Here is a 16384-nt window from a genome sequence, read left to right on the forward strand (position 1 = left end):
TCCGTGACCGCATGTGGGTCAGCACCATCTTGGCTGTGGGCCTTGTGGGGCAAATCATCAGAGCCATTGATGGGTGGGGCCTGGGGCCACAGCTCTTTGGCCAGAGAGCTCCCATACCTTCTGTCAGGGAGGCCATGACTAAAACCAGGACTGAATGTCTGGGCCTTGGAAATAGTTCCACTTCTCTGGATTAAGGGAGCAATAAATCTATTGGGCTTATCCCAAAGACATAAAGTTGGTCTGAGTTTGGTAAATGCACAAGCAGATAGCCTAGCGGACTTTGATCAAAGGGGGAGCAAGAGATCTGAAAACCAAGCAAGTCCGATATCCAGGGAAAGATTTGGGCTGTTTGGAGCTATAATTCAGAAATCTAGAAGGTCTTTTAAAATTAATTTTAATTGTTTTATAATTAATAACAGAAAAAAGAAAAAGAAAAAACAAAACACAATAATATAAAATACAATTAAAAAGTGCTATTACAAAAAAGTGAAGAAATATAACAAAAAACTTGTCATAGTATATCATTATAGTTACAAACCTATCTGTATATTTATCTAATGTACAGTAAATATTATTCAAATGCATATATATTTCTAATACATTTATATGACTACCATACACACACACACACACACACAATATATATATATCCTGCTGCATTTTGTATAAACGAGTCCCATATTTCATTCTACTTGCCAATACAAAATCTACACCTATAAGCAATCCGCTCATAAGTAGCAAGGGCAGCCTGATCTTTGATCCATTGAATAAAGGGGCCATAGATTTATCTTTCCAATGCTGAAATATCGATCTTTTGGCCACAGTAAGGGCATGGGGAATCCATTTACATTGTCCAGATGTCAAATTCCACATACTTGGTATATAGTTCAAAAGATTATCCTCTGAGAATAGGAATCCAGAAGGTCTTCAAAGATAAGTTGTGTATTGGCAGCCTCACTGAATCCAGGCAGCTCAAAAAAATACCAGGAGCTTCTATGTCGTGACTGTACACTCAAGCTTTCATTCAGTCACGACTCATAAGAGTTGCTTATAAATCACTTTAATGAAGCAAAGCATTCAGTACAGGGTAAAAGTTGCGAATGGCGTTTCCCACGCGTTCTACAATTTAAAATCACAAAGCTCCAGTCTTTCCCCCCCACTGCCCACCTAGGAATGCACCCCTCCTCCCTCTGTGCCAGCAGATGGCTGGAACGGTTTCTTTCCTGATGACCTTGGGGCAAGGAGCATCTAGCCCAAACAACACAATTCATTCTCCAGTCCATCTCCCCCTCCCAACTGGTGACTCGCAGGTTGACATGGGTTTTTTGAAGATGGATGCAAATCTGATAAGGTGTTCTGGGAACATTTGATCGGGGAGCGTGGCATTCTAACCCCTCTCAGGCATTGCTGGGATGGATGGATGGATTTGACAATATTTGTTGACCACTCCAGCCTCTGGGTGGCTTACAGCAAGGAGTAAAGAAGAATTGCGCTACCACAAACAGTACCTGTGTGCAATTTGGGAGTCCGCCTGGGCTCACAGCTCTCGTCTGAGAACAGTTGGCAGCCGTGGCCAGGAGGGCCTCTGTGCAACTTCATGTTTTGCACCAGTTGTTCCCATTTCTGGACTGAGAGGCTCTGCTCACAGACACCCATGCCTCGGTCACTTCTGAATGGATTATTGCAATGTGCCCTACATGGGGCTGCCCTGGAGAGCATCCGGAAACTGCAGCTGGTGCAGAATGCAGCTGCACAGGCATTTATGCATGCCCCTCCATCAGCTCACGTGACATCTCTGGTCTGTGAACTGCACTGGCTACCGGTATGCTTCCAGGCTCAGTTCAAGATGCTGGTGATGACCTAGGAAGCCCCACAGGGCATAAGGCAGGGCTCTTTGAGGGATCGCCTCTCCCCAGTTATATCCACCCATCCCCTTAGGTCCAGAGGGAGAGGCATGCTCTGGGCCCTGTCTGTTAGGGAATGCCACCTGGTGGGGCCCAGGAGGAGAGCCTTGTCTGTTGTGGCACACAGCCTGTGGAAGATCATCCCCCAAGAAATCAGATTGGCCCCAACCCTACTGGCCTTAAGGAGGTGGCTTTGCCCCAGGCCTGGGGATCCAGTTGTGCAGTACAGCCTGAACGACGGTTACGCTGAGTGTTGTGGACTGTTTTTTTTTTAATACTTCGGCTGTGGATTGTGTCATATGGGTTTTTTTTAAATATAGTTTTATATGCTTTTTATATGTTTTTACATTGTGCTCTGGTTTTTGTCTGGTTTTTAATTATTGTAAGCCATCCAGCTTCAGCAAAGGATCGTTACCGTGTCGTGGTGCTGGAGCTTGAGCACCTCAATGATGCCATGAGCTAAACCGTGAAGGGCCACCCAAGACGGGAAGGTCATGACAGAGAGGTCAGACTAAATGCGATCCCTGGGGAAGGTAATGGCAACCCACCTCAGTATTCTTGCCGTGAAAACTAAATGGATCAGTACAACCAGAGATATGTCGGTATACCATCGGAAGATGAGACCCCCAGGTCAGAAGATGGTCAAAATGCTACTGGGGAGGAACAGAGGATGAGTTCAACTAGCCCCAGACGTGATGACGCAGCTAGCTCAAAGCCGAAAGGACGGCTAGCGGCCGACGGTGCTGGTGGTGAACGGCGAATCCGATGTTCTAAGGATCAACACACCATCGGAACCTGGAATGTAAGATCTATGAGCCAGGGCAAATTGGATGTGGTTATTGGTGAGATGTCAAGATTAAAGATAGACATTCTGGGCGTCAGTGAACTGAAATGGACTGGAATGGGCCACTTCACATCAAATGACCACCAGATCTACTACTGCGGACAAGAGGACCACAGAAGAAATGGAGTAGCCTTCATAATTAATAGTAAAGTGGCTAAAGCAGTGCTTGGATACAACCCAAAAAATGATAGAATGATCTCAATTCGAATTCAGGGCAAGCCATCTAACATCACAGTGATCCAAATATACGCCCCAACCACAAATGCTGAAGAAGCTGAAGTAGAGCAGTTCTATGAGGATCTGCAGCACCTACTGGACAACACGCCTAAAAGAGATGTTATTTTCATCACAGGAGACTGGAATGCTAAGGTGGGGAGTCAAATGACACCTCGAATTACAGGTAAGTATGGCCTAGGAGAACAAAACGAAGCAGGACACAGGCTGATAGAATTTTGCCAAGACAATTCACTCTGCATAACAAACACTCTCTTCCAACAACCTAAGAGACGGCTTTATACATGGACTTCACCAGATGGACAACACCGAAATCAGATTGATTACATCCTTTGCAGCCAAAGGTGGCGGACATCTGTACAGTCGGTAAAAACAAGGCCTGGAGCTGACTGTAGTTCAGATCACGAACTTCTTCTTGCACAATTTAGGATCAGACTAAAGAGATTAGGGAAGACCCACAGATCAGCTAGATATGAGCTCACTAATATTCCTAAGGAATATGCAGCGGAGGTGAAGAATAGATTTAAGGGACTGGACTTAGTAGATAGGGTCCCGGAAGAACTCTGGACAGAAGTTCGCAACATTGTTCAGGAGGCGGCAACAAAATACATCCCAAAGAAAGAGAAAACCAAGAAGGCAAAATGGCTGTCTGCTGAGACACTAGAAGTAGCCCAAGAAAGAAGGAAAGCAAAAGGCAACAGTGATAGGGGGAGATATGCCCAATTAAATGCAAAATTCCAGAGGTTAGCCAGAAGAGATAAGGAATTATTTTTAAACAAGCAATGCGCGGAAGTGGAAGAAGACAATAGAATAGGAAGGACAAGAGACCTCTTCCAGAAAATTAGAAACATTGGAGGTAAATTCCAGGCCAAAATGGGTATGATCAAAAACAAAGATGGCAAGGACCTAACAGAAGAAGAAGAGATCAAGAAAAGGTGGCAAGAATATACAGAAAACCTGTATAGGAAGGATAACAATATCGGGGATAGCTTTGACAGTGTGGTCGGTGAGCTAGAGCCAGACATCCTGAAGAGTGAGGTTGAGTGGGCCTTAAGAAGCATTGCTAATAACAAGGCAACAGGAGACGACGGCATCCCAGCTGAACTGTTCAAAATCTTGCAAGATGATGCTGTCAAGGTAATGCATGCTATATGCCAGCAAATTTGGAAAACACAAGAATGGCCATCAGACTGGAAAAAATCAACTTATATCCCCATACCAAAAAAGGGAAACACTAAAGAATGTTCAAACTATCGAACAGTGGCACTCATTTCACATGCCAGTAAGGTAATGCTCAAGATCCTGCAAGGTAGACTTCAGCAGTTCATGGAGCGAGAATTGCCAGACGTACAAGCTGGGTTTAGAAAAGGCAGAGGAACTAGAGACCAAATTGCCAATATCCGCTGGATAATGGAAAAAGCCAGGGAGTTTCAGAAAAACATCTATTTCTGTTTTATTGACTATTCTAAAGCCTTTGACTGTGTGGACCATAACAAATTGTGGCAAGTTCTTAGTGGTATGGGGATACCAAGTCATCTTGTATGCCTCCTGAAGAATCTGTATAACGACCAAGTAGCAACAGTAAGAACAGACCACGGAACAACAGACTGGTTTAAGATTGGGAAAGGAGTACGGCAGGGCTGTATACTCTCACCCTACCTATTCAACTTGTATGCAGAACACATCATGCGACAAGCTGGCCTTGAGGAATCCAAGGCTGGAGTTAAAATCTCTGGAAGAAACATTAACAATCTCAGATATGCAGATGATACCACTTTGATGGCTGAAAGTGAAGAGGAACTGAGGAGCCTTATGATGAAGGTGAAAGAAGAAAGTGCAAAAGCTGGTTTGCAGCTAAACCTCAAAAAAACCAAGATTATGGCAACCAGTTTGATTGATAACTGGCAAATAGAGGGAGAAAATGTAGAAGCAGTGAAAGACTTTGTATTCCTAGGTGCAAAGATTACTGCAAATGCTGACTGCAGTCAGGAAATCAGAAGACGCTTAATCCTTGGAAGAAGAGCAATGACAAATCTCGATAAAATAGTTAAGAGCAGAGACATCACACTGACAACAAAGGCCCGCATAGTTAAAGCAATGGTGTTCCCTGTAGTAACATATGGCTGCGAGAGCTGGACCATAAGGAAGGCTGAGAGAAGGAAGATCGATGCTTTTGAACTGTGGTGTTGGAGGAAAATTCTGAGAGTGCCTTGGACTGCAAGAAGATCCAACCAGTCCATCCTCCAGGAAATAAAGCCAGACTGCTCACTTGAGGGAATGATATTAAAGGCAAAACTGAAATACTTTGGCCACATCATGAGAAGACAGGACACCCTGGAGAAGATGCTGATGCTAGGGAGAGTGGAGGGCAAAAGGAAGAGGGGCCGACCAAGGGCAAGATGGATGGATGATATTCTAGAGGTGACGGACTCGTCCCTGGGGGAGCTGGGGGTGTTGACGACCGACAGGAAGCTCTGGCGTGGGCTGGTCCATGAAGTCACGAAGAGTCGGAAGCGACTAAACGAATAAACAACAAAAGCCATCCAGAGTTAGGTTTTTGACATGGGCAGCTGTATAAACTGAAACAATAAAGAAATAAAAGAAATAAATTGAACAAGAACTAGAAATAAATAAACAAATTGAACAGGGTCTGAACTTCTGGAACACTGTGGACAATTCTGGTAAGCAAATCTCCATGCAGTGGAGCTAGAGAAGGTGCAGACCCGAGCAATGAAGAGGATCAGGGGGCTTGAACATCTTCTGCATCAGGACAGGAGGCACTGGCTGGGGCTACTTAGATTGAGGGAAATGCACTTACTAGGTGATGTGATTGAGGGTTATAAAATTAAGTGTAGTAAAGGAATGGTGAACAGGGAGAACATCTTCTCCATGCCCCATAACTTTAGAGCTGGAAGTCACCCAATGAAGCTGACTAGTAGAAGATTCGGAATGATGGGTGGATTTTTTTCCTTTTGCATCGTGTAAATAGCTGTGAAATGTCCGGCCACAAGAGGTGGTGATGGTGGCTAGTTTTGTTGCCTTTAGAAGAGGACTAACCCAGTTCCTGGAGGACTGGTCAACCAATGGCTCCCAGCCCTGAGGAGAACCAAGTGCTGCCTCTGTCCCTTTCTACTAGGTGTACGGGAGCAACGTGCAACAGGAACCACCTTAATCTCCTAGTGGTGGGTTTCACTGACTCATATGGTGGACTAGTGTATGAGACAGAATGCTGGTTAAAAGGGCCTTGCCTGTATCCCACAGGGCTCCTCTCCTGGTCACAAACCAACACCCGGGATCCATCCCATCTACATGTCAATCCTGGTTGAATCAGCAGCTGCAGAAATACTCAGCTGCATTGTTGAAACCAGTAAGCAAGTACGTGAATACACTCTTGTGCTAAATCTCACTTTAAGAATAAGTGCTTATGCTACAAATTTCGCTGGGAAGTTTTCTTAAAGTGCCCGCTTAGAGCTTGGAGAAGGGTAGTAAATGCAGGAGGTGCAGTGGCCTCACTGGGGGCTTTAGAGTTGGGCCAGTTCTATCTTCACAGCACAACTAGCAGGCCTGCATCAGCTTTGCCCCAGAGTAGTTTTTCCTACCAGTCAGTTACCAAGAAAGACAGTGGGAATGATCAGAGGTCTGGAAACCTCTGAGGAGCATGCAAAGGAACCGGGCATGTTGAGGCTTGGGAGGAGAAGGCTGAGATGGCCCTTTCCTAGACCTGCTGCAGAGCTGCCCTGCAGAAGGATGCCAAGAGCTGCTCTCTTGGGCAGGATACGAGACCACGGTCTTATCTGACAGGAAGGCAGATGTCAGACAAAGCACGTCAGCCTTTTCTGGAGGTGGGGAAACTTCCGCTTTCCTCTGCTCATCCCGCATGTCGTTGCTTCTTCGGGATTTCCTAGCGACACAGAGTGCATCGAGGTTTAGCCAGAATATCAGCAGGAAGGAGCGCTTCTTCTCACCTACCATATTTGAGATGTGTGGGTTTCCCTCTTCAGCATGTACACAACTTGTTTTCCATTGCATTGTTCTCTCCTTTTTAAAGCGCAGGCCACTCAGAGTCATCGGGAGTTGGGCAGCGTCTGAATCCTATAAACGAGCCAGCAACCGTTTCCCTTTATCTGTAGCCAGTCCGTCGCATTCGTTTGTTTCTTGCTTTCCATTTTTCCATACTGTGCAAAATGTCTCTTATCTCAGCTCCTACTCACCTTTTCGCTAAGCTAAAAAGCCCTGAATTGGGTAACTTTTCCTCCTTCCCTTTTCACAGTTTCCAGAGCTAGAAAGACACATCATTTACTGGCAACATGGTAGGAGGAAAGCTCTGTTATTCTATGGCAGCTGAAAATCAGAAAGAGCCTAGCAGCACCTTTCCCAACTAACCCATTTTATTAAAGGCATAAGGCCCCTCTTTTTTACCCCCCACCCCCGCACCCCAGTTCAAGTCCTCCATCAGTCCGGCCACTCCACACATCTGCTGAAGCAAGCCACGGTTCATGAAAGCATCTGCCTTTCCATAAACTTGACCAGCCTGCTGCCAAACTCCTCCTGAATTCTTGGTGGGATCACGTTAGGGATTTGCACCACTCCAGATTTCCTCATAATCTCTGAGCCCTTTTCTGGAGTGTGGATATTGGCCAGGACGGAGGCGTGGGCTGCAGCACGGTGGGCTTTGCTGTTGGAGCTGGGACTGTGAGAAAAGTGAGGGGCTGTTCCTCTGAGAAGGAGACGTTCCCCATCGGTGTGACGAAGGAAAGACAGGTGTAGCGTTGGAAGGGGAGATCAGGACAATCCCAGCCAGAAGAAGGTGGCGTGTTCAGCTGCGCGACCAGCAAAAACCCCTCGGTGGAGCCCAGCACAGCCACAGCGGCCGAGACACGTGAGGCTCCCTCTCCACTCCTTTCTCCCTCCCCAAGAAGAGTCCAGCAGCTGAGAAGGTACTGATAGTGGGCCAAGGAGGGTGGGGGCCCAGCCTTGCCTAGCAACAAGCTGAGGGGTCTGACTGACAGAGCAGTCTCTCACAGGGGAAGCAGAGAAGCGAAGGCCTGAGATAAGCAAGCGAGAAGGGAAGGTTTGCAGAAAGGGAAGAAACAAGTCAACAGAATAGAATTGGCAAGAGCAATGGAACTTGGAGCACTGGACACAATATTTCAGCCACTGCTGTAACACTCAACCCCACAAGTCTCTTGTAGCCTGCTGGGTTAGTAAACACGATTGCCCCACCAGATTTACCCAAGACCCCCACGGGACAGTCACCGCCCCTAAAATGACCTTAAAAACAGACCACAACGCGGGTCGATATCCTCCTTTCTGAGATCGCTTCCCCAGCAGAGCTACCCTAAACAAGCAGCACACTGAGAGTGTCTACTTACATGTTACAACACAAAGACAGACAAAATAACCCTAACCCTCTCCCCACCACCCCAGTGTATACCAGCCTGATGGGAAGAGTCATTTCAGTCCTGGAAAACAGTGTGCATAATGAGGTAAGAAAAAGGGAAAGACTTCAAATCCATTTGAAGGTCCCAACAAGAGTCCAGAATCAAACATAGAAATTTATAAAGGAAGACAAGGGTATCCCGCATCTTAAGGATAGCTAAAAACATAAACCTACAACTGAACTTCCTATTTTTCTATTTTTTTTGTTTGTTTTTTAGATATCATTCCAGATTCTGCTAAAGCTGGAACTGAAGCTACATCCCTCTCAACCTCAGAAGAAACTGAAAAGACATTTGACCTACAAAGGTTTTCTCAGGAGAGAGAATTTCAGAGCCAGCCTTCCCCCAGTTATCTCAAAGATCAGGATTCAATAATTATTTTTTTACCTTTCCTCCTTCTTCTGCAAGTCAGAGCTTTCCCTGAAGCCACATGTGCATCTTGTCCTCTCCCTGAAAGACCTGCTATCTTGCCATGGCTACAACATTTGCCAACATCTCAAACCATATTTTCTGATTGAATTACATGCACACCTCAGGGAGGAGGGGAAAACTACAGCCTATTTGTAACCAATAGTTGTGATTATATCCTTCAGTTTTTCACTGTTCTCTGCCCTTCTGAAACCTCTTGAGGATCCGTGTGCGGATCTGTTTGGTTTTCACACTGTACACAATGGGGTTCATCATGGGAGGCACCAGCAGATAAGCATTGGCAATGAGGATGTAAGCAATGCGGGGAGCATGCTTCCCATATCGATGGATCATGGTGAGGCCAAGCATGGGGATGTAGAAGCTGAGGACCGCACAGAGGTGGGAGATGCACGTGCTGAGTGTCCGAAAGCGTTCCTCCTTGGAGGCAACTCCCAGGACAGTTTTAAGTATCAGGAAGTAGGAGATGACCAGCAGAAGAGAATCCACCCCTGTGGACAACAGCATTACTATCAAGCCATAGACACTGCTGATGCTCCTATCTGAATGAACCACCTTTAAGACATCCTGGTGCAAGCAGAATGAATAGGAAAGCACATTTATCCTTCCGTATTCCAGATGCCTCAGAAGGATGGAACCTGGCAGGACAAGGCAAGCTGCCCGGATTGCAACCCCCACCCCGATCCTGATCACTGTCTTATTGGTCAAAACACTTGTGTACCTCAGAGGGATCTGGATGGCCACCAAGCGATCAAAGGCCATAGAGAGTAGAATACCAGACTCAGCAATGGAGAAAGTATGGATGAAGAACATCTGGATCAAGCAGTCATCAAAATGGATCACACGGTGGTTGACCCACAGGACGCTCAGCATGGTGGGCAAAGTGGCAATGGATAAGCCCAGGTCTGAGAGCGCCAGCATGGAAAGGAAGTAGTACATGGGGGTGTGGAGAGATTGGTCCGTCTTGATGACAAAGAGGATGGTGCAGTTGCCTGTGATGGCCACAAGGTACATGCAGCAGATGGGGAGGGAAATCCAGGAGTGGTGTTTTTCTAGCCCAGGAAAGCCCGTCAGGAGGAAAACTGGGGAGCTGAATTCTGAGTGGTTGCTGAACATGGGGATAGTTCTGGCTTGTTTTGTTCACTGGGAAGAAAAAACACAAGAGGTTATTCAGATGGCCTCAGCATATCTTTGATGAAGCTGCACACCCATCAGGTGTTTGTTTTCATAGCTGCCGGACCTGCAGAAGTTGGTGTCCTGCTCCCAGATGTGTCAAATTTGCCGTAACATGCACCCACTTGGGGAGATTTTCTGGGTTCCGCTCCAACATGTCTGTTGTGAACAGGTTGGGGAGGCTGAGATATATTCTTCTCCACTTACCTCCCTGTTTGACCTCATTACCAGCTTCTGCACAAAGAGGTTCACACACAGAGAGATCCAGATACAGAGAGAAATGCAGATTGCAGGAGATGTTTGCTTCCAACCCCCTTTCCAGAGTCCCCCCGCCCAGCGCCCCAGTCTTTACTGTTCTTTCTCTTCCCTCTGCTGATTAAAGCATTCACGAACCCACAACTTTCCTTCCTGGAGACCTTCAGCTCCAGCTCAGATGCACCAGTTTAGCTCACATTTTGGAAACAATAGTAGTAGCAGTGGAAAACTCACGTGGTCACTTGGAAGAATGCGGGTCTTTTGTCTCTCCTCTTCCCCAGGAGACGAATTCCTTATTCTGGACAGGCTCAGTGGTTCCTGCTGAATGTCCTTTCAGGACCTGCACTCAGATTTATTCTAATTCTACTGCTGCTCTACCTTTCATTACTTTGTGGGCGGGGAGGGCTGGTGGCAGTGGTGGCTGCTCCTGCTGCTGCTGGTAGTTGTCACCGTCCAGGAGAAGAAGCCAATCCAGTCTCCAGCCCCATGCTTGAGGCCAACCTTCCTTGCTCCCTGAAAATGGGAGGATATTTATGGCCGACATTTCCTGCCCTCCTTCCCTGGGGACGGCTGGCTCAGCTGCTGCTCCATGGAGCTCCTTGCTCTCGGCTCCCCCGGGGCTTCCCCTGCACTTGTGGAGATAGATTGGGTGGAAGGGCAGGGATCCTGCAGGCCAGCTCATGCTGGGGACCTTGTGATCTGCCAGTGCTGGACCTCACATGGCAGTTGTTCTCGTCATCCGTCCTACATGTAACCTGCCTCTGCCAAGCCCCACCTCTCCACCCCTCCCTGTTGAAATCCCACTTCGGTTTAGCCGCTCCATGCATCTGATCAAGTGAGCTGTGGTTCAGCAGAGTTTTGAATGCACACCTTGGTCAGAAAGGTGCCACCGGGCTCCTTCTGTGGCCTTGGGAGGGAAGGTGAGTGGACAGAGCCAAGGGGGGAGGGGTGCTCAGAGATGCCCAGTGCTAATGGGCCCAAGGGCACCCACTGCCTCTGCCAGGAGGATTTTTTTCCACTGAGTCTGGCCAAGGTACCCTCCTCACTTCCCAGTAGCCAAGGGTTGCTCATGCAGAACAGCCAAGGATCTTGCTTTCCTGACTTGATTGATTGATTGATTAAAATGTATAAGGCTGCCCAAAATAAAACAGCCATTGTAAAATACACAGGACCTGCCACCTTAAGAGCAAGGCCTGAAGAAGAGACAAGGCTGCAGGAGTCTTTCTGCACTCTAGGGTGCATCAGATGGCACTGATTCATGAACGGGACCTGGAGCATGCCAATTCTCCCTGATCGTAGAAAGCAGACAGAAAGACAGATGATTGTTTATACAACCAGACCAAATGCCATGAATATATCGGTGATGACCAGCACCTTGAATTGCAGCCAGAAACTTCCTGGTAACCAAGGTAGCTCATGAAGCAAAGCTAGTACATGGACATGACATGGCATGCCCATCATTGCCATTGCCACTGCATTCTGGACCAGCCACAGCATTGGAATATTTTTCATGGGCAGCCCCATCTTGAGTGCATTGCAATTGTCCATGTATGAGCTGACCAGAGCATGACTGACTGTCTGTCAAAAGTTTGGCCCCAGAAGTCATAAACCCCTTTCTGGACCTTTTCCTCTGTCATGGGTTGTAAAGGAGGGAGGGGGGAGACTTGATTGATGTGAGAGAGGGCCGGAAACATCACAGAGCCAGCAAGAATTAGAAACTTCACAGACTCAGCAAGTTGACACCAGTATGCTGTGGCTAAAGTGTTGTCTGCCAATAGGCAGTGAAGAATGTTGCTGAAGCCCATGTTGCAAAACAGAAGGCATTTGTAAATATTCAATTTCAAACAAAGGCAGGGATTTGGGTCTGATAAAAGAAGAGAACAGGGGGAAATACAATTACGTGAGTCTTTAGATGCAGAGGGCGATGGTACTGTATCTTTCATTAAACAAAATAATTAACTGAGACCTAACTGGTTCCAGAGAGATTTCTTACTATTGGGATATCTGAACCCATGTTCCTCACACTGTCTGAAGGACCCCTCAGCCCAGGGAAGAGTACAATTGGCACGCCAGATGAACATGTGCCAATGTGCAAGGCCTTCTTAGCCACAGCTGCCACCTGCTCCTCCAGCAGGATCTACCAGTCCAAGAGGACCCAAAACTGTGCACTAGCCTTGCCAGGGGAAGGTCAACTGCATTCAGCACTAAAAATTAAACCTCCCTGGCACAAGGGGTCCAAAACATGGTAGCCACTCAGTCTTGTCCAGATTGAGCTTGAGCCTGTTCCTCCCCAGGTCCTATAGCCACCAGACACTTGGACAGCTCCTTGACAGTGTTGTGTGGTTTGACTGGGGTTTTGATGTCTAACGGGGCATCTTCTACATAGGGTTGATACCTTGGGGTCATGGACGACCTCAGCCAGTGGTCTCCTGTTAAACAGAAAGGGCAAAGCCCCAAGGTATCCCACACGCTAGGGACCTCGGACTTGATCTTTCTCCTCCTGCCAAGAGTGACTGGAACCAGACACAGAGAAAGGAGGAGAACCATCATAGCGCTGCCTGCCTGCCAACCAGGAGCTGATGCTGGAGGCGAGGTGAGTCAGTGCTAGGCTGAAACCTTCCAAGGTGGCAATTCCTGGCTCCTTTGCAAGTCGGAGGAGGGGAAGGGGCCCCTGACCAACAGGAGGGACTTTCTCTCCCTTGGTACTGAGAGGAGTGCCACGTTTCTCTCTCTCCTGGTGGAGGTGCTTTATGGCCCAACGTGGCCTCCGGGAGACTCACTGGGATGGCCACAGAGCGCTTCCAATTCAGGGCATGTAAAGTAGTTTTTTGCCATTGCGTTGCACAACAATTCCCATAAAGCCCAACCAGACTCACATACGTCTGCTGAGGACTCCTCTCCCCTCCTCATTCAATCTCCTTCCTCCCTGTCCCCAAACCTCTCGCCCTACTTCCAGGTCGGCATATTTCAGGGATCAATTTCATTTTATTTTTAAGTCAATCCTACCTGCATTTTTTTTTACCCAGTATTTAAGGTCGGCCTTCAGTAAACCTTAATCCGACAAGCTTTAATTTGGCCTGGAATCTCCTTGCATTTTGCAAACCCTTCATGACTGAGCTGTTCCAGCCTTTCACCTTGGATTAAGGGGTTTGGTCTTATTATTTATTGCTATTTTATGATACTGTATTTTGTGCTGTTTTCTGTGTTTTGCTCCATTGTACACCAGCTAAGGTCACTACGATTGGGGTGGTTTATAAGTATGGTAAATAAACGATAGTACCAAACAGAAATTCTGCTTCTTTATTCCCAAAAAAGGATGCTGTAATGGTTGCCTATTCTAAAACAACATCAGACTCATGAGTAGAAATTCAAAGATATCTGATTTATTAAAGAATAGTATGCAGGATCACAGAGAAATCTGAGAATGATGAAAGCATGCCAAATTCAAACTAAAAACCCTCAGTGCAAATGAAATCCCTCCCCCCGTAGAATCTTCTCAAGTTCACAATCCCAGGTGCTCCTAACAGTTTCTGATGGTCTGTGGGAAAAGTCCTTGAACAGAGGAAATAACCCAAACACATTCCATTGTACTGATTTCACATACAGAGTTTGGTACAAGGTCTCACAGCAGCTCCCTCCCAAACAGAAACACGCGTCAGCGCCATGGCATGTGAAACGTTACAATGTATAAACTACATTGAATCAGTGAACATGACATACTGCCCCCCCAAAATGAAAAATACATTAAGCAGCAGGCTTCAAAGGTTAACTAAATCAGGAGCATTAACATGGTGGGCAGACACCCATTCAGGATGAGGAAAGTGTTTCCATCAGACCAGATACTGCAGGGTGCCCCGAAGCTTGCGAGAATCAACAACCTCCTTGACCTCAAAGTGCTGTTGGCCGTCAATCATAATCGGAGTGGGAGGAGGAGGTTGAGGGTGCCACCGTGGTGAGTGGTGCACAGGCTTAAGCAAGCTGCAATGGAAAACAGGGTGCAAGCGTTTTAAATTGTGAGGCAGTTCCAATTTAACAGTGACTGGATTGACAAGACCCACAATAGGAAAAGGACCAATGAATTTGGGAGCAAGTTTTTTAGAGGGTTGAGGAGATTTGATAAATGTAGTAGATAGATACACCTGATCCCCAACTTTGAAGTCGTGTTGTAAAGAACGATGCTTATCAGCTTGAGACTTGTAAGCAGCCTGGGCATCAGCCAAAGCTTGTTGAATTACTGGCCAGGAATCAGACAGTTTAACAGCCCAGTCAGATGCAGAACATGTTTGGGAAAGGGGCTGTGGCAGTTCAGGGATGGGAGCAAAGTCGTGACCAGAAACCATGCAAAAAGGGGTTTGTCCGGTACTGTGATGCACAGCGTTGTTATAAGCAACTTTAGCAAAAGGTAACAACTCCACCCAATCGTCCTGATGGTAGTTAATGTATGCTCTAAGGAACTGTTCAAGAGTGGCATTTAAAATCTCAGTAGAACCTTCAGTCTGTGGATGGGACGATGTGGACAGTGCTTGTTTAGTGCCAAACAATTTTAAAAATGATTTCCAAAATTGGAAAGTAAACTGTGTGCCTCAATCAGAAATTAAAAGGGAGGGCCTACCGTGGAGGCGGTAGATGTAGTGGAGAAATAGGTGCGCCAATTGTGGGGCTGACGGGATGGATGCACATGGAATGAAATGAGCTTGCTTAGAGAAAAAGTCCTTTACAACCCAAATGACAGTTTTCTTCTGACTGGGAGGAAGATCCACAATAAAATCCATAGAAATCTCGTCCCAGGGGCAGGATGGGTTGGCCACTGGCTGTAGAAGCCCCTGTGGTTTCCCCTCTTTTCATTTTGACATGGCACAAACAGGACAGGAAGCCACATAGTCTTTTACATCATGTCTTAAGGTTGGCCACCAAAATTGACGGTGAACCAAATGCAAGGTTTTGACAAAACCAAAGTGTCCAGCAAGTTTATCATCATGGGAACGCTGCAAAACATCGGTTCTTAACGTTTCAGGCACATAAAGGTGGTGTTCCACCCATGCCAGACCGTTTTCAAAAGAAACCTTGTCTCTATTAGCTAGCAACCAAGTGTCAGGTTTCAGTGCCCAGAGAAAGTCCTTCTGTAACTGACAAGGAACTTGCACTTTCTGCTTCCCAGACTGGGCTGGGGGCGGCGGTGCCTGTGCACGGGTCTGGCTCCGAGTGACAGCAACCAAGCCCAGTTGTGGTTCAGTGAGAACAGTCCCAACCACATCTGCCACCTGGTCAAGGTCCTGAGGTAAACATGACAAAGCATCGGCCAGAAAGTTTTTCTTTCCTGGAATAAATTTTAACTGGAAGATAAAGTGACTGAAAAACTGAGCCCTGCGAATCTGTTTAGGGCTGAGACGTCATGGGATGTGGAGGGCTTCCAAATTCCTGTGATCAGTCCAAACCTCGAAAGGGTATTTAGCAGTTTCAAGGAGATGGCGCCAGGTTTCTAAAGCTGCTTTTACAGCAAAAGCCTCCTTTTCCCAAACATGCCAATGGCGTTCTGTTTCAGAAAATTTCCTGGATAGATAAGTGCAGGGTTTTAAGCGATTTTCTGAACTCCTTTGTAACAAAATAGCCCCAACAGAGGAGTCAGAAGCATCAACTTGGACCACAAAGGGGCATTCAGGATCAAGGTGCTGTAGAATAGGCTCAGCAGTGAAAAGGGTTTTTAATTTCTCAAACGCTGCCTGGCATTCAGGTGTCCAATTCAGCACTGCCCCAGGGTTTTTTACTTTGCGTGTCTCCCCCAAGACCTTGGTATGGACTAAATCAGTGAGGGGCAAAGCAATCTCAGCGAACCCATGGATAAATTGCCAATAGAAATGACTGAAACCTAGAAAACTTTGTAATTGTCTCCAGGTGCAGGGACGTTCCCAACTTAGAATCGCCTGAATTCTTGCAGGGTCCATTTCTATACCCTGGTCAGACACTCGATAGCCCAGATAGTCAAGTTGGGTTTTGTGAAACGCACATTTGGAAACTTTGGCATAGAGTTTGGCATCTCTAAGTTTGCATAACACCTGTCCTGTGTTCCTCCTCGGTTTCAGTGTAAATGAGAACATCATCTAAATAAACCA

At 46.8% G+C, this 16384-nt stretch overlaps 1 protein-coding gene across 1 annotated transcript; it reads right to left on the minus strand.

The window, feature by feature from the left end:
• Positions 1–9017: 9017 nt before the first annotated feature.
• LOC134498629 (olfactory receptor 51G2-like) lies at positions 9018–9962 on the minus strand. The gene has a single exon (XM_063304789.1). It carries the CDS (start codon positions 9960–9962, stop codon positions 9018–9020), a length of 945 nt encoding a protein of 314 aa, XP_063160859.1.
• Between the last annotated feature and the right edge of the window lie 6422 nt (positions 9963–16384).

This window comes from Candoia aspera, chromosome 5 (assembly GCF_035149785.1).
Source record: "Candoia aspera isolate rCanAsp1 chromosome 5, rCanAsp1.hap2, whole genome shotgun sequence".
In the NCBI taxonomy this organism is placed as follows: Eukaryota; Metazoa; Chordata; class Lepidosauria; order Squamata; family Boidae; genus Candoia; species Candoia aspera.